At 44.2% G+C, this 23,809-nt stretch overlaps 1 protein-coding gene across 1 annotated transcript in view; it reads right to left on the bottom strand.

Annotated features, from left to right (window-relative positions):
* HPSE (heparanase) overlaps positions 1-23,809 on the bottom strand; it is a 165,543-nt gene that overhangs the window by 85,623 nt on the left and 56,111 nt on the right. Inside the window, exons 3-8 of the mRNA XM_086961979.1 lie at positions 19,175-19,300; positions 9,681-9,854; positions 8,170-8,341; positions 5,944-5,991; positions 4,824-4,917; positions 4,439-4,545 (exon numbers count right to left, since the gene is read on the bottom strand). Of these exons, the coding sequence (XP_086818105.1) occupies positions 4,439-4,545; positions 4,824-4,917; positions 5,944-5,991; positions 8,170-8,341; positions 9,681-9,854; positions 19,175-19,300 (721 nt within the window). The remainder of the gene's footprint in view (positions 1-4,438; positions 4,546-4,823; positions 4,918-5,943; positions 5,992-8,169; positions 8,342-9,680; positions 9,855-19,174; positions 19,301-23,809) is intronic.

The raw sequence follows: 23,809 nt of genomic DNA, 5'->3' as shown, positions 1-23,809 counted from the left end.
ACAGTCTTTCTTCTCGTACAAGAGAAATTAATTGCCACAATTGCAAGACTTGTTATTATAAAAAGTACGTACAGTAAGAGAAGTATTGCGAAATAATACTGTAAAAGCACTGATATGGTTTCTTAGCCATACAATGGTTTAAAATGAATAAAACATATATACATTCATATATACATTAGGCTAAAATTCTCAACTGGTGCTTCTAACTACGCCTACCCCAGTGTACCTGACCTAAGCCTAATACTTGGGAGGGGAGTAAGTAAGTAGCTTTAGTTTAAGTTGGTTTTGCCAAGGTTTGCTTCAAGAATTCTCTCTAAGGGTTTAGTCAACACCATACCTCTGGAATAGAATGATGAAGGTCTGGTATCTCCTTCAGGGGGGTCGATATCCCAGTCACCCGCAAGGGTAGACTAGAAACGCCGGAGCTGGATTTCTCTGCAGGAGAAAGACAGCGGCTCTTCTCAGCGCGTAGAGGAGGAGGAGGAGGGGCAGCGTCCGCGGGCAGCTTGCATCTGCTGGGCTCTTGCAGGGGGACGGCTGTTCAGCTCCTAAGTTCACCACACCATCGTTCGCTAGTTAGCAGCGATAGCAGTAGCAATAGCAGCTATGGTATCATCAGCATGACAGCTTCTTCAGCAGCAGCGAGATAGCTGGCAGCATCAGCTTCAGCGAAACAGCAACAAGACAGCAGCGTTTGCTTAAGGCACCGTTGGTAATATTTATACCTGAAAGGTGCCTTGTTTGACGTAAGTTTTTGGACATAAGACGTCAATAAAGATGTCACTAGGAAGTGATCGTCTATCAGTGCTCATTAGAGTTCTATTACTAATCAAAACACAGCAAGCGGGGATTTCCAGGTTGCTGAGTTTTTATCTTGTTGAAGAACTCGGAGTGTTAATCTAGGAATCTCAGATAGTAACTTCTGCTATGTCATTGCACTAATTGGTTGCAAAGGAAGTGGCAGAGAAAGCTATTCTGAAATGTGGGTCTGTTCGTGTGAGGCCAGAGACGAGTTTCTGAATATTGCACTTGAACAGTTATGCCAATATAGGGAATAAATGGATTTATAGCCGAATAGGGGTATAAGGTCACAGTATCGATCAGGGTCCTAGATTAGAACGCTACAAGGAGGCCATGTCATTCAGTTTATGTCAGCAAAACAACAATCCCCAAAGATAAAGATGGCCCTTTTTGGAAAAACCCGAGGTTGAGGTCATGCCAGCAACAGCCCCTGAAGGCATGGTCTAGTAGGAAGGTTAATGCTGGGCAGTCAACTTCACTTGTATCAAAAGATCTCAAAAACATGGTGGCTGGGTCTTGGTGCCTTTGCTATTGGGTCCTTTGCCTCCGATCCTCTAGGATCCTGTCCTCGTCTCATATCCCTCACTTCAAGCTATCTTCAGTAACAAATCTTCGTGGCACTGGGACTCCAGTCTACAAGCAGATGATAGTGGCGGTTATAAAAGGGAGAACGTTTTGAGAATGTATTCCACACTTGTTTTTCTTCATAAAACCTTTGATGATAATCAGCCTTAAACAGGTCATGAGTTTTGTGAACCACATTCCTTTCCAATCAACTGAATCATTTTGCTGTTCCATCCAGTGTACAATTTAGCATCATTAGACCTCTGGACACAGTACTTCCAGGTACCCTTCCACCAGCAGAGCCAGAGGTTCTTTCACTTTAAAATTTGTTTGAACACATTCCAGGCCAGTGTCCTTCTGTTCGGGCTCTCCTCATCTGCTCAGGTTTTTGCCAAAGTACTGGCCTCAGTTGTGGCTTTGAATCACAAGGTGAGGATTCAGAGTTCCTATATCTGGACAATTTGCTGATAAATCTTTTTTGAAAGTCCAGTCCTAGGTCAACCGAATGATAAATGTTCTTCTTTACTTTGGATTCTGTGTGAACTGGAAGAAATATGCTTGGCTCCTTCACAAGGTCCGACTTATTGGAGTGAGCCTATACATCATGGAGTGTATATTGGCTGTACTCAAAGACAGAACATTTTCTTTTTTTCTCACACTTCAAGCATTGCTTCAAAAATGGAACATTGGAAAGATATGGTTGAGAGTTTAGGGGTTGATGTAAGTCACTGGCCTGGTGCTTGGAAAAGTTGTGATGCTCCTCCCCGTTCAATTATTCTGGCCAGCTCTATGTATCTCACACTTGACTCAAACTGTGAGCTCACTGGATTGCTATCCCTTACAACAAGAGAAGCTTCAACACCACATCCTTGCTCTGCAGAATGTGGATACACCCAATGTCTACCTCCTACTATTCTACAGGAGGCTATTGCTCCTCTGACTAGGCACATGGCAGTGGTAGTACTGGCTTACATTTCAGACATACAGGACTTTTTACCTACATTCCAGTGGGAAGACAGTCTACTGATGCATATAACTGGTATTGTTGCCTTTACGGATTAGTGAATGTGTGTGTTCTTCAAATGTTTGTTACTTGGAGAATGTATGCAATATAGCGGGCGTGCATTTAGGATACTGTGAATAGCTATTTAAGAATGCGACTTCGCTTGAGTCTGTCCTTGACACCCTCTCTTGTAAGCAGAATGAAACGCATCCTCTCCCCAGTATGTAGTAAATTTCCCTAATGGAGTGCGGAAATTTGCTGCCATCTGCTTCCTGTTAGCCAAGAGAGAGATGGCTATTAACTGGAGTGGGAAAAGGGTGCCCATCGTGCAAAACTGGTTAACTAGTCTGGCTTTATGCAGCACACATAGTGAGATATATATGCTACCACACTACCTCGCACCTCCCGCCCTAAATACATTTGGGGCCCACTGAGAAATTTTCCGGCATCTACTCATTTAACATCTGACTCGCAACTGGAACAGGGACGTGTGCCAACTGGAGTGGGGTGAAAATATAATGCTAGATACCAGAACTACAAGTAGTTATTACATGCTTTTGATTCATACCTTCATGCAACGTGCCTGTTATTGACATGAAGAGGCTGATGCACAACTGGACAGTTGGATGTCAGTATTAAAAGGGCCAGGGAATTATGGTAGGATGACCTGCTATGTAACAGTTGTGATAGTATTTTTGTATATGAACCTTTAATAATGATGTTTTTTTGCATACTTCATAGTAATTCTGGAATGACAGTGAGCACTAATGCTTTCGCCTGGTACCCGAGGCCCTCTCGCTAAACCAGTGACTAGATTGTAATGGCCTGCCTATGAGCCCTTGCTTCAGGAGAGGCCTTGAAAGAATGACATAGTTGGGAATCCATACAGAGACTGCTGAACATCAATGTTTGACGTGGATAAGACCCCCATGCTTGTTTAGATGGTGGGTTTAAGCCACAAAGTTATTCTGAGGGTTATTTATCTGCAAAAGAAAGCACCACCCACTTGTTCTTGGGGACACTAGTGCTAAGGGCATACAGGTCACATACCACTGGAATCAAATTACCTTTTCTCAGCTGGTACCACTATCCCATTGACGGAGGTCAATTTACAAACATAGTAGTAACTGGAGCAAATCTCCGTCAACACTTGGACTCTGCCCGACAGATATCACTTGCCAAAGGTCTCAACTTTCTTTCAAAACAGAGCGCCTAAAACTGTACACACATTTGGGTTTATATTTCAGCCTAAGAATGTGCCACTGCCTTCTGGTTTTTGTAGGCATCATAATTTAATATCTAGATTGTGTTTATAAAAACACACGAAAAACACAAAATAGGCCTTCCGTTATAGAGGTAACTACATAGGAGCATAATCTAATACTACAACCATGACAGTCTAATAAAGTTAGCACAGCTCAGTGGCCCACAGTCACAGGACCAGGACATTCACCTCCAACTTTTATAGTAACAACAACATTGTTAAACATTCCTTGAGGAACCTGGGATCTGACGCTATAAGAAAGTGAAGAGGCCCTGGTGGGCACGAAGAAAATGATGAAGGGGGCGCCAAAAGAGACCATACCAATCAAAAGAAGTGTTCTTAATAAATGATCTTCCACACTCCCACCACTGCTTCATGGGCATTATGTTTTGAACTGCACTATTTTACTTACATGGTAATAAATTCCTACTCTCCTTTGAAGCTTTAGCAATGAATGGACAGAGGTAATAGTGTGTTAAAGTGTAATTATGCATAGAGTGATCCTTGAATGTTCAACTGTGTTATCCCTGGAGTGTTAAATGCCCAGAGGAGCAACGTATCTAGCCAACTGGAGCACATAATTTGCTGCCCTCAGGTATCACTGGTAAAAACCAGCACTTTACCCCACTGACATGCCCTTGAAAAAAAAGAAAATAACTTACATATGTGGCAAACTAAACTGATTGAATAAAGATTTAAAATTTAAAAAGGCTGGTTTTTTAAAGAAGGCTTTAGAAACAAAGGCATTCTGAAGTAATGAAACATCAGTCAACAAAGTGTGGCGAAACAAACTATTATTTACTTACATAAATCCATCGACATATGTATTGGACAATCCAGGTGATCCTCCGCCATAGGCAGAACTAGTCTCTCCCAACCAGACCTTTTTGCCGGGTACAATTTCATTGACAATCTAAAGCACCGGAAAACATTACATACATCATAATCAGTAGGGTGCTTGAAATAGAGGGTGAGAAGAACTGCAATTTCTAGACATTTCAATATGAACAAGAGCAACCCCACACGCTTGCTTATGTTCGATCAAGAATAAACTTTAATATTCATGACATTGCCATGTGGTAATAAAACAGGCAACATTTTGTACTGCCACAAAAGTAACTTAACACAAATGACTATAAAGAAATGATATTATGATTCTCTATAAATGACAGAAAGGGGCAATGCTGGTACCTGAACCACTTCTTGTATCTTTTGAGTAAGGGAGTCCAGCACGTCCGGATTTAGAAAATCTTCCTCAGAGGCTGTTCGTCCATTTACATAATACCTGCAAAAAATTGAAATATTTTGTCCATCAAAAAATGGTGTACACCTCTCACAGTTGTCTGTACTTAAGGAATGGTGGGGTCAAGGGTTAGCTCGGATCAAAGAAAAGCAAGGCTGGTGGTAGGGGGAGGTCAGGAGAGTGGGACTTCGGAAAGGGATGTCAAAACTTCTCCATTCTGAAGCACAGGTTTTAGGAGTAGGAAAGACACCAGTTCAACGTAGACCCTTGTATTACATGCAACGTCCTGCAGTTAGGGCTACTTTAAAGCGAGATGCAACACTTTAATTCTAACCCTCAAATCCTGACAGACTCACAGCATTTTGTACTACAGAATGGGCAGGTTAGAATGGAGAACAGGTGCCTGGCCATAATTGCTCAGTGAGAAATTAGAAGTTGTGTGAACACAAGGCCGTACGAGAGCTTGTGGGAAGAGCAATGGGTGTTACTAATGCACACCAGCCGTTACTAATGCACACCAGCCAGACTCCAGCACCTACTTTTTGCATGAGTCTAAGCATTAACAAATAGTTTCAAATTCATATCTCCTTTCTTCACAAAAATTGCCATATAGTTTTTGTTTTAAATAAATAAAAAACATAGCTCCACCTAAATAAAATCACTGCATCCCCAACTAAGATAAAATCTGATGCCATCAATTCAGCTGGAAAAGAACACTGTCCATTGCAAGAATCAATGTCATGACTGGTGACCATATGATACGTGGGATTACTGATCGACACCGACCAGTAGTATTCATCTGCAAAGAGCTTAAGGGGACTATTACTCACTATAAGAGTGCATGACTTAAAAGGTTACAGATTGGGGATGGGATTTCTCTTTACATTGGGCAGCCACACTGGAGACGCATGGTTAGGGCAAGACTCTACTCAGCTAGAGTACATCATCAAATTGAGATTTCACTCCACACATTCTACATTTGAGTGTCCTATATATGTGGCTAGTATGCATATCAGACAACCATCAAACAATGTGCGTATTTCACTGAATTGCACACGGAGTACTCACTGGTGCCATGTAACAGAATCTATGGCCTTGCCTCCAGCTTTCAGGAAACTAAAAAAAACAAAGGTTTAATAGTTAGACCACAAACAAAAATGCAGACCACTGTCACAAAAATTGGTTAAGGGATTGTACACATAATAACATCTTCTTAGCTAACAAAGGAACAAAGTCAATGAAAAGGCTTTGGTCTATAAAATGTGCTTATATCTCAAACCTTTTGGGCACCTAGGAGCTAATGAGGAAACTCCTTTCCAAGGTTATGTATATATGATGTCCCTACAAATTCCTGCTGCAGTACGTCTCCATTCCTAACGCTGGATGGACAGTGGATTGCCAGTGTTACTGACTGTTTCAGTATTACACTACTGCAAGCAACTCTATCTCAGGAGAAATCTCTCCAACATCTCCAGATCTTGTAGGATCATCCATCTGGAATGGCAATCTAAGCGCTCACATTCAGAGGAGCATGATCTATTCTTCAAAATATTCACTGGTTACAGAACCTAACTCGGATATCATATAACGTTTGCTGTATGGCCCATTGCTCCGTCTATGCAAGTATCCAAAACTTTTTCAACCAGCATCTTCTAATCTTTCTGATATATGCATGGAGTCATCTTAAAGTCCCCTTGCGTTAGGAAGGCACGGACAGGAAACCAATACTTTTCAGTACTGGCCCTCTCACTCTGAATTAGGTTTGTGAAATATCTGAGCTCTCTCTTCAGGAAAAACTCAAGATTCCTTTTTTGAGCAAGTGGCTTCAAGTCATGAGCGTAGTCAGATCTTCTCTTGTCTTTTTTACTGTGCCAAGCAGCCCAAGGGGGTGATAGAATACTTTACAAATCTACAGTAACATAATGTAAAAGTAACAGCATGTGAACTATGTTAAATAAATAACAGCCTGAACCTAGGCATCAAAAGGCATTACAGAAAGCTGAGAGAAAGCTACAGAAAATTCCATCTTAAAGCAAAGTTCTGGAATCTAGTTTGTTCTAGTTACCACTGGCAGATAGTAAATAAGTCTACATTTTTAACTAACTTACAACCAAGTAAATTGCAAACATTCTGCCAGACAATAGAAGCAGTGCACACTTCATGTTCCTAAAATAGAACAGGGGCTTCGTGCCAACATAAAACATACTGAAATAGATCATTTGTAATTTAAAAAAATATCCCAGGCAGTGAGAGACATAGATAACAACCAACACATTGAAGCGATTGGAAACATCTTCCATTTCAAGAAGAAACAGAGTGGAATAAAATTTCATCAAAAGTATGATACTATATTTCTACTTTTGGCACAAAAATATTTTAGACCAGCCATGGTTAAAGACATTGTTACTCTTTGGAAGATTTAGAAGATAGGGATGAAGGAGTGTGGCAATGCATAATTAGAATTTCACATGCACAACTGTATTATATATCAATACGTGACCATTTATAACTTGCACCCACTTCAACAGCCCACTAACTCACTGTGCCCTAGCACGTCGTAGGATATGGTGCAACTTTACTCTTACTCTGAAAAAGAAGCAACTAACATGGCTACCTCAGTCATTCTTCTTTTGTCAACCATAGGCTCACTGAAGAACGTGGAGGTCAACGCTTAATAAAGGTCAAAGGTTGTTGCTATGTAGGTGAAACCAGTAATGCAAACACTCTGAATAATGACCAACTATTGACACAGGTCTCTGACATCACCTAAAACAATGGCAAGGAGTTATCTCAGACATACAATTCCACGTTTCAGGGAATCATTTGTTTGAAAAAAAATATTCATCATATAGAAAGCCCTTTTGCTATGTCGAAAAATCCTATTTAGAACTAGCAGTAACAGTAGGTTAAAACTCTGTGCAGAAGTCGCAACTGAAAAACGTTTGAGATACAATTAAATGTATAATTTTTGCATAAAGCTTCGTCTTACTGTGATAGCTATTAGTTGGATTTGTATTGCAATCTGAGGCAAAATGTAAAAAATCTAGGGCTTTGTAAGATGACTGCGTGAAGCACCAACTAAAAATAATTATGTAAAAACCAATATTGGATCCATCCATATTTCCAAAGACACTGTTGATTCGACCCACAACTATGGCACATACTGCACAACAGGGTATTTCAAACTAAATTAGTTTTTCCTTTGGTCAGTTTTAGTAAAATTTGTTTGGAAAAAGAATTAACTGGTTCAATACTTTTAAAACTAAGTCTCTTATGCGTATTGTTTTCTTTTACCTCATTAATAGCTGCTGAGACCGCGTACGAGGCTGGCCAACATCAGGGCCAAAGAGACCGGAGTGCTGAAAACTGCTGAAATGGCTCAAAACATCATGGAGACTTACAAAGTCTTTGCCAAGCTGGGAGCCGTCTATGTAAATTCCCGCCTTTTTCCTGAAACTGTTTGGTTCTAGAAGATAAAAAAAAGATAACTATCTAGAAGGATCACAAATGAAAGAGAGGGGTAAGTCTTATGCATTGGAATGCAGTCTCACTTCAAATGTACACATTCAAAAAACGTGTTCTCAAATCTAGAAATTGTTTTCTAAAACCATTGATTAATGTATACTTTGGGGCCTATTAGTATGGTGGGCGGACGCACCCTAGCATTGCTGGGGCCGGCCGCCAGTGGTGCGGCGATCCCGCACCGGCAATTAGGATGCCACTGCCACGGTGGCATCCCCCATCCACAACATTGTGGTGGGCGGTGCACACAGCACCACCCGCCACAATGCTGCGGCTGCACCTTGTGCATTTGCATGCACAACGTGGCAGGCACCGCGCGGTGCCTGCCATGTTGTGCATGCAAATGCAAAGGGGTACCATAGGTACCCCACATGTGCACCCCCCCACCCCCAATTACCCTGGGGACCCGCATTCAGAGACATCTTGCCTTTCCATGGCGCCAACGCTGCCATGGAAAGTCACATCTCTGCCTGATTTGTAATATGGATGGCGGTCTCTTGCAGACACCGGCAGTATATACAACCCCTTTTCCACCCAGTCGACTCATCAACCGGTGGATGGTCTTTCCGTCCGCCAGGGTCCCCCCCGCCATCGTAATATGGCGGGGAAATGGGATGCGGGCAGAGGAAATGTCGGGCGGATCGCCACCGCCATACGAGCGGTAGCGATCCGCCCGACATACTAATAGACCCCTTAGTCTATGAAAATTTAAAAATCTTGTATGAACAGCACTAAAATGAATTGAACACCAATTTGATACACAGTGATGCATACCATATCACCGAAGTCAAGACTGAAGGAACGTGCGACTAACATTTTCACTCAGTGATCGCCACTCAAATATTTTGATCTTATTTTGTAATAGCAGACTATGTGAAATGCACCGCTTAGGTATGTCTCCATTTAGGTACCAGAATGGATTCTGTGCTGGTCAGATTCAGCACAAAACTCCAATAGATCAAGGTACACACTTACAGAAAATTGCCAAACCATGAATTAAACTATACAGTGAAAATATGTTAAATGGCCTTTACTTCCCGATTTACCTGGAAAAATGGAGGCCTAGTGCATAGCCTTCTCCTTAGTGAGTTAGTTTAAATAACACCCATAAAAGCAAGCAGTAAAAGCAAAAACTTTTTTCCAATATACTGGTAAACAAGAACGTATTTTTTAAATTATCTATTTATCCAACAAAGAAAGTTAAACCCAAAGAAATATGAAATCAGATAAAATAGAACTACAGGTAATTCAAGAGAAACTTGGTTAATGTTCATATAACTCACCGTTGCCCAGCTCCCACGACAGGTTGTAACGCTGCGACGCACAGTAGTCCAGAAGCAGTAGCGCATTTGAACTGTCCCACTCAGAGTCTTGTTTCCGGAGCAAAGCATTGAGGCCAAATATCAAATCCAACCGCGAGCAATTTGCAAAGCTGTATAGCAGGTCTACTGTACTCCCTGGAAAAGAAGTCAGTGTGTCAGTGGTTCGGATGCATTAAAAAATAAATATAGATAAAACAAGCATTTGCAATGCAATAGGTCTCCCATTTACGCGAGTTTAAGCTATTGCCATTGTAAATTACAATGTCTTTTATTTATGTTTTAAACACCAAAACCAAAATAAAAGACATACCCATTTACAATGCCAATAGCTCAAACTAAACTTGTGTAACTACAAGACTTATTTCATTGCAAATGCTTGTTTATGGTGACAGCGAACATGTTGTAAAGACACCAGGTGTCTCTAAAGATACGCATGAATAGGTGAAATACCCTGGCATCACCATAGGTGAGGAGAGATGTGTGCAAAGGGCGACACAGACTGTAATGTAACAGGCTAAGGAAGTTGAGGAAAGAGGAGAGTGTGCAGCAGAGAGCAGGGAGAATAATATATATATTATTTTTTACTGAGTTTTATATAGTGCGAACTTGACCCGATTCGGGTATCAGAGCGCTTTACATAGCACCAGGTGCATTACATGAGGATGCATTCATTTTTGTTAGGCACGGGGAGATTAAGTGAATTGCCCAGAATCACAGGATGTTCAGCGTCATTGCCGAGATTCGAACCCAGTTCCCCAGATTCGAGGTCGACCGCCCTAGCCGTTATGCTACATCCTCACCCCAGACACTGTAATTTATCTTTCATAATCTTCAGTAATGTGAAACAAAATTAAATAGAGCATGCACATTCAATGTAGCATGCTTGAAAAAAATGTACATTTTTAATATCACTCAAAAAATATTTCCCATAATTTTTTTTAAAATGTGTCCTTGTGTACGGTCTATTTTTAGAAATGTGTGAAAGATATTTTTTTAAAATATAGAAAACATTTATTAAAGTAGGCGCAAGATGCATACTAGCTGACAAATAAATGGTGGCAGCATGTATGTGGGTTGTGGCCTTGTGCTCCATTTCGTAATGCCACCTGGCTGATCCCTGCCATGGACCCACACATCTTCATTCATATGTGGAACCTCTGTTGCTCTGGTACACTGGTAAAATCCTCCCTCCAGAGGCGCAAAATGCAAACTAAAGCTGCGGTGGTGTACGTTTTGCAAGGGGTCGTTTAGGAATGAAGGGGTGAAAACTAACCTACATGATCACTCACTATACAAAGGGAGTAGTGCTCGATTGCCCACACCCACCTTCGTGAGTGTACTTGGCATGGCAGCCTGTGCGTAGGCACATGGCTACCTGGCCTACGAAACCTATAGCCAATCACACTGTGCTCACAGGTAGCCTGTGATTGTTCATGGGTTAAAGTTCCTGCACTGTGAGTTACACTTGCAAGTATAAGTGCAGGCCCTGCTGCAGGAGAGGAGGATGCCAGTTTCACAGTCCCCATTCTATTGTAGAGAGGGAAGTACAACTGGAATGGTTAAGCCACTTAGCAAGGGGGTGATGGGAGAGTGTGTGTATGTGCATGTGTGAATAATTGAACTTCCACCTCGAGAACAACAACGACGCCAACTCTGCCACCCTGATCGACAACCTCGCCAAACTCTGCCTCAGACTAGTCACCGCACCCACCCACGCCGCCGGCCACACGCTGGACCTAGTCTTCTCCACAGGCACCCACGTCGCCTTCGACCACACCACCGAACTCCACTGGACCGACCACCGCTGCATCGATTTCACCTTCAAGAAACCCAACCACGCACCACCGCACTAAACAGCTGCCTCGCCGCTGCTGGAGCAAAGTCACCGAAGATCAGCTGATCACCACCCTCGCCCAGAACCCACCCACCGACCCCACCAACACAGACACTGCAGCCCGCAACGTCAGACAGTGGATCGACAACTGTGCCAACACCCTCACCCCGCTCAAGAAACATGCCAACAGCCACGCCAGCAAGAGAGCCACCTGGGTCACCGACGAGCTCCAGACCTCCAAACGTGCATGCCGGAAACTGGAGAAAATATGGCTCCACGAACGCACACTGGACAACCACGCAGCCCACAAGGACGCCATCCGCAGACATCACCAACTCATCAGATTAGCCAAGAGATCCTCCTTCAAATACTGCTTGGATAACAATGCACACGACAGCAAAGAGCTCTTCAGCATCGTAAAGGAACTCTCCAACCCCAACACCAACGACATCCCGCCCTCACAAGAACTGTGCGACTCACTAGCCAGCTTCTTCCACCGCAAGATCGCTGACATCCATGACAGCTTCAACTCCATGACAGCTTCAACACCTCGACCGCCCCTACTACGCCAGACTCCACCTCCCCTGTGAACACCAGCGCCATCCGCCTGACCTCCTGGTCCAACGTCAATGACGACGAGACACGCAAGGTCATGAACTCCATCCACTCAGGATCTCCGTCAGACCTGTGCCCACACCACGTATTGAACAAAGCAGACGCAGCCATCGCACCCCAACTACGGAATACGCCTCTGAGCCATCAAGTCACAGCACGGGTCATCGCTTTTGAACAAGCAGTAACCCATGACATCAAGAACCTCAGTCAATCTAAGCAAAGACCTTATCATAACATCACGAGAGCTGAAAAAGCTGCTCTTACAGATCTGGCTATAGACACATCCTTGACAATTAAACCAGCTGACAAGGGTGGAGCCATTGTGCTTCTGGATACTGAGGTCTACCGAGCAGAGTGCAGGAGGCAGCTTAATGACACTAGAGCTTATCGCCGCCTCACTGAGGACCCTACCACCAGGATTGCACATGAAATTAAAATCCTTATTGAAGAAGCATCAGGTGAAGGCTGGATCACGCCTCAAGAAGCGAGATACTTGATCACGACTCATCCTGTAACACCTTATTTTTACTGTCTACCCAAGGTACATAAAGAAAAAAGGCCTCCACCAGGACGTCCCATTATTTCGGGAATAGGCTCACTTTTGGAGCCTCTGTCCACGTTCGTGGATTTTTTCTTGAAACCAATTGTATCAGAAACTCCAACATATTTGCAAGATACCGGTGATGTTCTGAGATTATTGGCAGAAGTGGAATTCGACGTCACGACTGACCTCTTGGTAAGTTTTGACGTCGAGTCTTTATACACATGCATTCCACAGCAAGAGACACTGGACTGTATCAGAAGTCTCCTTGAATCAAGACAATTGAATACCATCACTCCGGTAGGGTTCATCATGGAATGTGCCAGGTTAGCCATGATGGAAAACTTTTTCCAATATGAGGACGAACTCTTTTTACAGGTCTCTGTTACCTCTATGGGGAGCGTTTTTGCCCCGAGCCTTGCAAATTTATACATGCATCAATTTGAGCAAGATCAAGTCCTTCACCACAGCAACCCTTTTCTCCATCAGGTGTTGCTGTGGAGAAGATATATTGATGACGTGTTAGTCATCTGGAGAGGTTCTACCAATGACGCCGAGTCGTTCAATAATTGGCTCAACTCACAAAATCAATATCTTAACTTCACTATGGAATCAAGCAAAGAGAAACTTCCATTTCTAGATATCTTTATTTTCCCAGGAACAGGAGGCCTACAAAGTGAACTTTACCGGAAACCAATGTCACGCAATTCCTTGCTGTCCTATCATAGTTTCCACCCCCAGGCACTCCGGGATAACTTACCGGTAGGACAATTCCTAAGAGTCAGAAGAAATTGCTCCTCCAAGACCCTATTCCAACAACATGCAAAAGAATTGTCGACACAGCTAAGGGAATGACATTATCCGAACCATCTGGTAAGACGTGCCTGCAAAAGAGCGTCTAACAACAACCGGGAAGCGCTCATTGAACCCAAGAGCAGACCAACATCTACAGATCGTATGACAATGGTACACACTTTCAACACCCTTTCCAATGGTGTGAAGAAAATTGTCCTTAGACACTGGAAAATACTGAATACAGTGTCGGGGGATGTTCCACGTCCCCTGTTTGCCTTTAAGAGAGGCCCTAGCATCAGAGACAATCTTGTCCACACTAGGCCAAGATACCATCAAAAAGAAGTCATCAATACTCTTTGGAAAACAGAACCGTTACGTGGTCACTATCCATGTGGAGGGTGCGCCGTCTGTTCACAAACATGTAAAACCCTGACAATAGATATAGGGACTAACAGACCTTGGCGCCTAAATAACCACACCAATTGTAATTCAGAAAAACTGATCTATATGATCACATGCCCGTGCAGGCTGGTGTACATTGGACATACTACCAGGAAGATCAAGCTCCGTATAAGCGAGCGCAAAAGCACCATTCAGTGCAATAAACAATCTACTCGCTTAACTAATCACTTTTTGGAGCTCAAAACACAAAGCAGACGAACTTAAATGGGTAGTGCTGGAACAACCGTTCATTCCCCCGCACGTAACTGATGTGTCACGTTTTTTGTTCATCAGGGAACAACGTTGGATTTTTAAACTTAGGACAGATGTCCAGGGGTTGAATGATAATATACCTTGGGTGTCTGTCTGAAAGTTGACAAATTCAGTTATAGTACCAGATACAGCTCACCCATTAGAATTTCCAGTCGAGGATACGTGCTATACCCTTAGACACGCACCTTATCACACCCTAGTAAACTGGCTGCGTTACATGAGGACGTGTATTACAATTGCAAAACGGGGTTTTGTGTCCTATGAATAACACACACCACTAAGGACCAGTACAATAGTGTTGAAAACGACATATGATAAGTACCCCTGTTGGTTCTCATTCATAGTTCTTCATAATAATTTTCTAATCATTGTGTATGTACAGTAGATATGTTATTTTGCAGTGTTAGCAGGTTAGTGGCAAGATCAACTTTGCCATTTTTAATGCGCGAGATTATCTTTAACAAAATTATATTAGTATACATGCAAGCAGTGTTCCACGACAATATCATTCTACCTGCACATGCGCGAAAATACATATATCTCAACATCCAGTGAAACAGGGTTAATTCCCGTGACATTCGTCAACTACCCCACCGTGGTAGCAGTTCAGACACAGTACCATACCAATCGGTACATGCGCGAGGCTGTGACATCTGCTCTCGGCATGATGTAGCGTTTAGATCAGCGCGCATGCCCAGAATCGAGCTGGCCCGTGTCGCACCTCTATTGGATGTCCCGGAGGAAGGACCAACCTCTGCCACGAAGTATTCAGCGTTCTGCGCATGCGCGAGGCAGTGACAACAGCCTCGCGGCATAATGTAGCAGAGAGACATGCGCGCATGCCCAGAATCGAGTCGTCCATTGCCGCGCCTCGAATTCGCAGGTGTTTGAAATTTACTAATGCCATTTCAATTAGCGGGGGTATAAATACGCGGTTCCTTCCGTCCGTCGGTACCTCCCCTTCGGTTCAGGCACACTCCTGGAGGCACCGACGGACAGGTAAGGACGCTAGGAACCTGCTTCTTGATCTACACCTGCTAGCCGCCCTAGTCTCTCTTGGCAATTCCACCCATGTTAGTTCACTGAACCAGGGAGCAGCTTTGGAGCCTTTTAGTCGACATTAGATCACAACACCACAAGTACTTGCTAAAGTCGATACTTAGACTCTAAAAGTGTTTTTCATAATTCCTAATTTCTAATTTTGAACCCTATAAATTGGGAATATGATGTAACAAGAATATCCCTAATGGAATGCAGCCCTCTTAGTGCAGCGTATCGTGTTTTGTGACCCCATGGGCTTTCTTTGAACAACCAAGTATTTCTGTTTTTGTATCTAAATACATATAGAGATAGTGACAGCCATCATGTTCTGAAATTGTCCTTCTCCATATGTCTATAGAGCAGGGCCTCTTTATCCGAGCCGTTGCCGGGTGAGGTGAGGCTTACTTCCCACACAAAGCTGGGTAAGTGCATGTTAGATTTATTACTTTTTAATTGTACACAGATTATCTGGATGTGACTATATACAATGCACAGGTTACAATTTGGCCGTCATGAAATTGACTGGCCCACTGAGTAAATGAATGCCACAATTTTTGTTCACACATCTGGTTAAAAGTTTGTTGTTCCATTGTTGTCACAAAATTGTCCCTTTTCTTGATGTTTGCAGGAAAGGATTGCTTGTTACACGGTTATTAACAAGGATACGGTAGGGTGGTTCATCTAGCCACACCATTCCATTTTCTACAACCATGTTATATATATTTTTTTTGATTTAGTTATTACTTTTTCACACTAATCATGGTGGATGTTGCAGTAGCCAATAATCCAGCCTGGCCCTGAAGAATGCCGGTAAACTAATACCATAACGGCAGAAACATGTTGGCCTAGATCGTATATGCTTACTGTACAGTGATATTCTCACACTGTCATCACACTTTTTTACTTGGCGTCTGGTTAGATACCAATAAACATATTTTTCTACCCTGACCGTCATTTTAATCACCATCACTTATCTTTCTGAGCACTGCACCCTATCAGTACCACTCTCAGTGAGGACACATCTTCTTTCAGCATCAGGATCTACTGGCACCAAGCAATGACCTTTGGGCTTGGCCATATAATAACCTGCTGATAAGGTCCTAGATGACGACGTTCCGCCATAGGGGTGGGCTGATAGGACTTCTTTACAACTGATGGTCCTTCACCGTTAGTCGTGATAGTGGTGTGTGATATTTCCTTGTGGCCACTTCTTTTTCTCAACTCCCTAGACCTTCAAGTTTTCTTGTTGTTGTAGTATAGTTCATGAGGGGTATGAGCTTGATAGGTCGGTAAATATAGTCCCCCAGACCCTCCTTTGACAGTTGTTTTTCTAGGTCATCAACATCTCCTTCGAAACAGCAACATTCCCGGAAAGCTGGAAGCATGCCAAAATCAACGCCCTCCTCAAGAAGCCCAAGGCGGACCCGTAAGACCTCAAGAACCCATCTCCCTGCTCCCGTTCCCGGCAAAGGTCATCGAGAAAATAGTCAACAGGCAATTGGCCCGCCACCTGGAGTACAACAACATCCTGTCCGGATTCAGAAGAAACCACAGCACCGAGACAGCCCTCATCGCCGCCACAGACGACATCAGGCGCCAACTAGACAACGGCGAAACATCAGCCCTCATCCTCCTGGACCTGTCAGCCGCCTACGACACGGTCTGCCTAAGCAGGTCACCGCCGTCTCCTCCTCCTGCTACAACACCCTCCGCATGCTCCGCAGGATCTACAAGTGGATCCCGACCGAAACAAGAAGAACGGTGACACAGGCCCTCGTCAGCAGCAGACTGGACTACGGCAACGCACTCTACGAAGGAATCCCAGCCAAACACCTACGACAACTACAACGCATCCAAAACGCATCCACCCGACTGATCGTCAACGTCCCCGGGCAGACACATCGCCCCCCACCTGAGAGACCTACACTGGCTCCCCGTCGACAAGAGGATCACCTTCAAGCTCCTCACCCACGCACACAAAGCACTCCACAACGCCGGATCAGCCTACCTGAACAGCAGACTCAGCTTCTACACCCCCACCTGCCAGCTCCGTTCTGCCAGCCTCGCCCTCGCCGCTGTCCCCCGCATCCAACGAACGACCTCCGGCAGCAGATCCTTCTCCTACCTCGCCGCCAAGACCTGGAACACCCTCCCTACCCACATACGGCATACCCAAGACCTACTCGCCTTCAAAAACCTCCTCAAGACCCGGCTCTTCGAGCAGTAGCAGCCCCCCTCCCTCCCCTCAGTGCCTTGAGACCCTCACGGGTAAGTAGCGCGCTCTACAAGTACTCTGATTGATTGACTGATTGGTTGTATATATGCGTATGACTGTATTATACATCTGTACACGTACATCCACATATGTGTGTGGTGGTGTCTGACAGCCACCGGCTGGTATTTGGTGGCCATAAACTACTGACATTTTGTGGCCACACCCCCTACCAAACCTTTAAATGTGGGCTATGCCTTATAGTACTATCTGTATAAGGTGATCCTTATTGACATATTGTGAGCAATATTTGAATGATTTTGGTTGGTTAGGGGAGTACTGGTGTCCATCCTAGCCTAATGCTAACCCTACTATATAGTGAACACCCCTGGCTTTTGGTTGGTATCCTGTGTAAGATGAGCCTCCTTGACATTTACTGGCTACCAGTAATGTATGATAGGCATCCTTGCTATATGATATAATACACTGGAAAGTGAGGCAGTTGTGGCTGACAATGGGTAGCAGAATACGCATGCACTTGATGAAAATAATACGCTGAAACTTAGGGACTAAATATGTGGATTTAATACATATTGAGATCTGGCATTTGGCTTACCAAAAAAGTGATTATAAAAAATTACAAGTTTTTGTTTGGGGGAATAGAAATTATGTACCCAGTATGAAATGTTTATGTTTATTTGGAAACCAAATGCGAACATGCTCAGAAAAAGGAAAACTAGTGTTGGGTGACATTAATGAATTTCAATAAAATACTTAAAAGTTAATATTTGAGAGATAATTCATGGAGAAATGGAGACACGTATTGCTTGTTTATTATATGTTTTCATAGTTGCAAAAGGACCCACTGTGATGACTGTTCTCATGACTTATATGGCTCATGTGTAAGCGATTCAATATCTAGGTTGATCCCCTTTTTAGGAAATTGTCTGATGTCCGAGTCTGTATGACTGGTGTACCCATACCAATATGTCTGTTCTATGAATGTATATGGTCTTGGTAATCTGAGTGGTAGTTCTTTTAACGCTTCGTATGTAACACTTTCAATCACCCACTGTTTTATCTCTTTCTGTATTTTCATGATGTACTGTTTTATTGAAACTGCTCACTATGATGTTAATATATAAATTTTAAAAAAAGAGAAACACGTTACTTCTTTTTCAGGCGTCCCAAAATTCTCCCTACCAGGGACTGAATTCTTTCATTGGCATCTTGAACAGCTGATTTCTAAACCAGATCTGAAGTTCTAGGCAGATTAAGTTTCTTCCAAGACTGTTCTGCAACTTTCCTGCAGTAAGATCATATTTCCATACTACCATAATAGAAGGAACCATTTTGTAATTTCTGTGCTCTGCCAAAGAGCTTTGGTAAGCCACCTAGCTAGTAGAAGAAATGGCAGACATATGTTTGAACTCATTGTAATCTCAAATCTTCAGAGATAATACAAGGTTAAACTAAGGTCCAACGTCCTTAATTAAACACCATTATTGGTTTTACAAGTAAATCTTTACAAAAATTGCCTTGAATCATCGGCTCTCTATTTTGCACCACTAGTAAATTGTCTGATTCTAAAATAAACACCTCCCTCAACTTATCCCTACTCCTCTCAGAAGGACAAATTAAAATTTTAATGCAAGGATGAAATACTTTTTTTAAATTAGAAACAGCAAGTTTAGACAGCATACTTGTAATTGTTGTATTTTTGTATTTTTTCTTCAATGCTTCTTTAAGTAGAAGCTCCTCTTGAAATGGCCATTGGGACTGCAGCTTCTTCTCCACAACGGCAGGGAGGGCTCGAGGGGCACAGAGATCTGGGTAGTAAGAGACAGAATTAAGCTCCACAATCCAAAATTACACCGCGATAAGGGAATCACAGTGCACAAATACACACAGTTAAAATGATGCTGTGAAAGATCATTACTGCCAAAATGTAAGCGGAAAGTGAACAAAACAGCATTTTCACGTAAAAGTGACAAAGCAGTAGAAATGACCTGTGAATAGGTTCCCTTCCCCACTCTTAATATTTTGATTTTAAGAAAACTCATCTTCTGTACTCAGTTGTGTGACTCCGAATCAAGGTCTAGATTATGAACATACAATAATACTGTATGGACTACAGTGACCTAAGCACTACATCACAGGGTAAATATAAATTATTGTTCTTAACCGCACATCTCCTTACCTATCCTTGCCCTACGATGTAGTGGTAAGGTCAATGCAGTTTATACAATATTGTTGAACTGTGATATTATTGTGGTGTACCGCTGTACTTGCGCAATAAAATCAAAGATGTAGTGACCCAGAGTCATAGTTAGCAACTGGCCCAGAGCACGTGCGCTCGGCCACTTTTATTATAGCTGTGTCACCTGACCGGTGACATCAGTGGTGGGTGGGTGTTCAGTGGGTGTTTCAAGCAGAAGGGAACTGAAAAGCACACAAGAGACAGTCAGCATTATTGAATGAAAGGCATGCACACAAGGCACTGTGAGAAGAGGGCGCAAGAATGCGCCACAACCCCAGGAACGAGCCAGAAGTCCCAGAAGCGCGCCAGGAGTGCAGCAACTGCATACAGGACACACTAGGGGACACGCAGCAAATGCGCAGAAGAAAAACGCACAAAGAGCACAGCCATCAGCGCGCAAAAAGGAAAGACCAGAAGAATGTCAATGGAGTGGTGACGCAAATCTCCAAAAGCAACATTCCAGAAGCACCTACGCCACGCCGGAACAGAGTACAGCGATGCCTGGTGGCCACAGGCCATCGCTGCAGCAGTATGGCGAAGGTAGGAGCACCCCCACACGAACCAACTGTAGTTCTGGAACCCAGCAACATGAAGTGCGAACAAGCATGACACAAATGTGCAGTAGTGCAGACAGCACTCGCCCAAAGTGGTAAGTTACAAGGAAGACACGAAGAGCGCACCCAGATGCGTACCCAAGCAATCCAACTGCGATGAAAGGAAAATGGTTGCGCAGACAACCCGAAGCATGAAGACTCACCACAAGAGGAACCTGACCACTCAGCCTGGTCACAAAGCCGACCAGCCAGATGGTCGCACCAAGAAGCAGACCAGCCAGATGGTCGCACCAAGAAGCCTACCTGCCAGAGATCAGCAGAAGGGACCAGCATAAGGTCCAAGAAGTTCAGCCAAGGAGCGGTCCGCGAACATGGACCAACGAACTTCAACACCACAAATTAACGGAGGCGACTGAAAGAAGACGTGAAGGTCGCGACGCTAACCCTGGGAGTTGAGTGAAAAGAAGACAGTGTCCTAGGACTAGGACAAGGCCAGGAAGACACCTGCCGAGTGCACGTGCTGCACGGGGTAGCCTGGTCAGAGAAGAAGAAAGAAGATCAGACCAGGTTACATCGCGAGAAGGAGGAAAAAAGATCAGAATGGCACACCGCCACTGAGAAGAGAAGAAAGGAGAAATCAAAGTGACCACCGCCACTGAGAAAAGAAGGAAGGAGAAATCAGAGTGTCACCCTGCCACTGCAAGAAGAAGCCGCCACTGCGAAAAGAAAGAAGGTGACAGACACTGGAACATCTGAGTGCAGAGGAGGATGAGGCCTGGCAAGAACACCGGCAGCACAGATCAAAGATGTTTACCTATGAGCCATCCATCCACATGACGATCGCAGAAGAGAGCAAGCTAGACTGTTGGCGACATCTATCTCTGTGGTTGAGCAGAATATTGGATGGCGAGAGTGCTCAGGCATCCGGAAGCTGAGGAACTGACCACCTCACACCAGCCCGTGGCAACCCAAGAAGCAGAGGCCTCAAGGGACTCTAGTGGCAGCAAGTCCCGCACGGGAGACAGATCCACAGCAGCGCGTCTGCAGGAGCCACGGGGATGAAAGCCTTGCGAGCAAGGAAAAGAGTTGACAACTCAACCTTCAGGTGGAACTAGGACACAATGGTGAGGCTCGTGGCCCAAAGGCAAAACGACCGAAAACACCAGTCCAGTGGAAGCCTGGCAAAGATGTCCTCCCGGACATCTTGGGAGAGAAGAAAACCGGCGAGAGGGGCATCCTAGTGAGAAGGATGTTTGCACCTAATCTCTTCACCTGCCAAGAGACACATTGAAGCCTGCCTGGAAACATCGCAAAACCAGAATAGAGACATGAAGCCAGAAGACAAACAACACCCCTATCATCCATCTCTCTCTCCAACTACTCATCGTCACCAATTGAGCGAAGCAAAGGCAAGGCTGAGAACAACGTCCAGGCGGAGCAGACAGAAGACCGAACCCGCCGAAAAACTGCAAGCCATGCCACAGAGAACTGTTGGCCCTGGATGCAGGAACTACACTGCTTGCGGCCTGCAAGCAGCCAAAAAAACTTGTTTGAAATCATAAGTCCAATGTTACATTTTCGTGTCTTTTCTTTTCCCCACAGGGTTTTGGACTTTTCCCGTTTGGTTTGATTTTTACCAATTTTGGGAGGGATGTAGTGGCCCAGAGTGAAAGTTAGCATTCTAGTGCTCAGGGTGTAATCACACTGAACACCCACCCACCACTGATGTCACCGGTCAGGTGACACAGTTATAATAAAAGTGGCCGAGCGCACCTGCTCTGGGCCAGTTGCATCCAGTGTGTCTGCATGTCCAGGTATTTCCAGCATGAGGGCCGAGGGCCTAGGGCCCGACTCTACAAAAACGAATCTAAAGCTGAAACATCCATTGAAGTCTATCAGGGAAATCAAGGGCTACAAGAGAAGGGATTCTGTACTATTGTCTCGGTGCCTTAGCAGACCGAATACCCAACATATGTGTTACTCCAAGCAAGGTGCAGCGAGGACTGCCTAGAAATGGTCAAAAGCATTCTAGGAGGGGTGCAACCTGCAACTAGTAGCGGCTGCTACCGAAAAGCGTTGGGGGGTAGGGGGACACAGATGTGGGGCAGAGGACTAATTTTGTTTTAAAAACCCACTTACTTATACAGCCGGCCGCTGCCTCTTCTTCCCGCACAGCCTCTCAGAATCCCCTGACCAATCGAAACACTACCTTAAAGCAGCGTTGTGATTGGCTGAGCAAAATGGTTTGGCGCTCAGACGGGGGGCTTGCAGGTTGTGCATGTTCTACACACAGGCTGTAATACAGCCTGCGTAGAGAACATGAAGAGTATGCGTGAGGTGTTGGCCAGCCAAAACATCATGCTCATTTTATGTACTGCCACCTCTCCTCCCCATGTGACGTGCGGAGCCAAGTTCAGAAGCAAACCCAAAATCCTGTATCGTGAGGCATGATGAGGCCAATTTTTTTTTACATTGTGTACTCGGAAAGGACAGTATCTCAGATAATTTGGCTTCAATCTTGCAGGAAGCTATGAGCTTCAAAAAAGTGGATGGCATAAAGGCAAATTTTGAACAAGACAAATGCCAGGTACTGTAGATGTTGAGCACAAAGTTCTGCTCGGGTTAATCCAGAGGGGTTTGTCAATGTTGGAAGAGAGATGGTCCATGTTGGCTAGGGAATAAGTGTTATCCATTTAAACACCAAAATTCGTTTAGCATTACATCCAATTAACCTTTTAGACTTATAAGTATTCCTTGGCAGCCACTTACATTTTTGAAGTATCTTTTGGGTTTTTTATATTCTGTCGATTTGTACGGCGGAGATTATCACCCACTAGGATATCAAGGTGTTACAGCAGAAACACAGGCTAGACGGTGCTCCTAGGTGAACAGCCAAGTCCTCAGCTTCTTGCAGAAATTGAGGAGTAAAGTAGCTGCCCCTTTGTGTAAAGGAAGTTCATTACTTTTCTTGGCAGAGAATGTGCACCCCCCTGCATTGCTTCTGTGAATGCAGGGGGCTGAGAGGTAGAGCGTAGCTGTCTGGAAGGTTGGTAGAGTTGAATTTGGTCATTGTAAGCTGGTCCAGTGTGGAGGAGGGCTCTGTAGACTTGGATGAGCAGCTTGAATTTGCAACATTTTTGGATCGGTAGTCAGTGTAGTTTAGTGAGGTAGGGAGTCTGGATGGTCAGGAGGAGTCTGGTGGAGGCAGTTTGGATGGTCTAGAGCCTTTGAGTGAGTTGGTTGGAGATGCCGACGTAGAGTGTTGCCGTAGTCGAGTCTACTGGTTATGAAGGCCTGGATGAACATGCGTCTTGTGTGCGTGGGGACCCTAGAATGATGCCATGGTTTCTGGTGTGGTCCGTGGGGGTGGGACCTAATTCAGATGGCTGTCGGTACGACTACAGTAATTAGTAACAAAGATAAAGATGCAGTGGAAGCGCCACCATCTACCCAAGGATTACCCTATCAGCAACTGACATCGGCTGAGATGACCAGAACTTTACTAGTGACTGAAGAGAATGGAT

The sequence above is a fragment of the Lissotriton vulgaris genome, chromosome 3_1 (assembly GCF_964263255.1).
Source record: "Lissotriton vulgaris chromosome 3_1, aLisVul1.2, whole genome shotgun sequence".
NCBI classification, from domain to species: domain Eukaryota; kingdom Metazoa; phylum Chordata; class Amphibia; order Caudata; family Salamandridae; genus Lissotriton; species Lissotriton vulgaris.
Note: the sequence above shows the minus strand (reverse complement) of the source record. Positions and strands in the feature narration are given on the sequence as shown.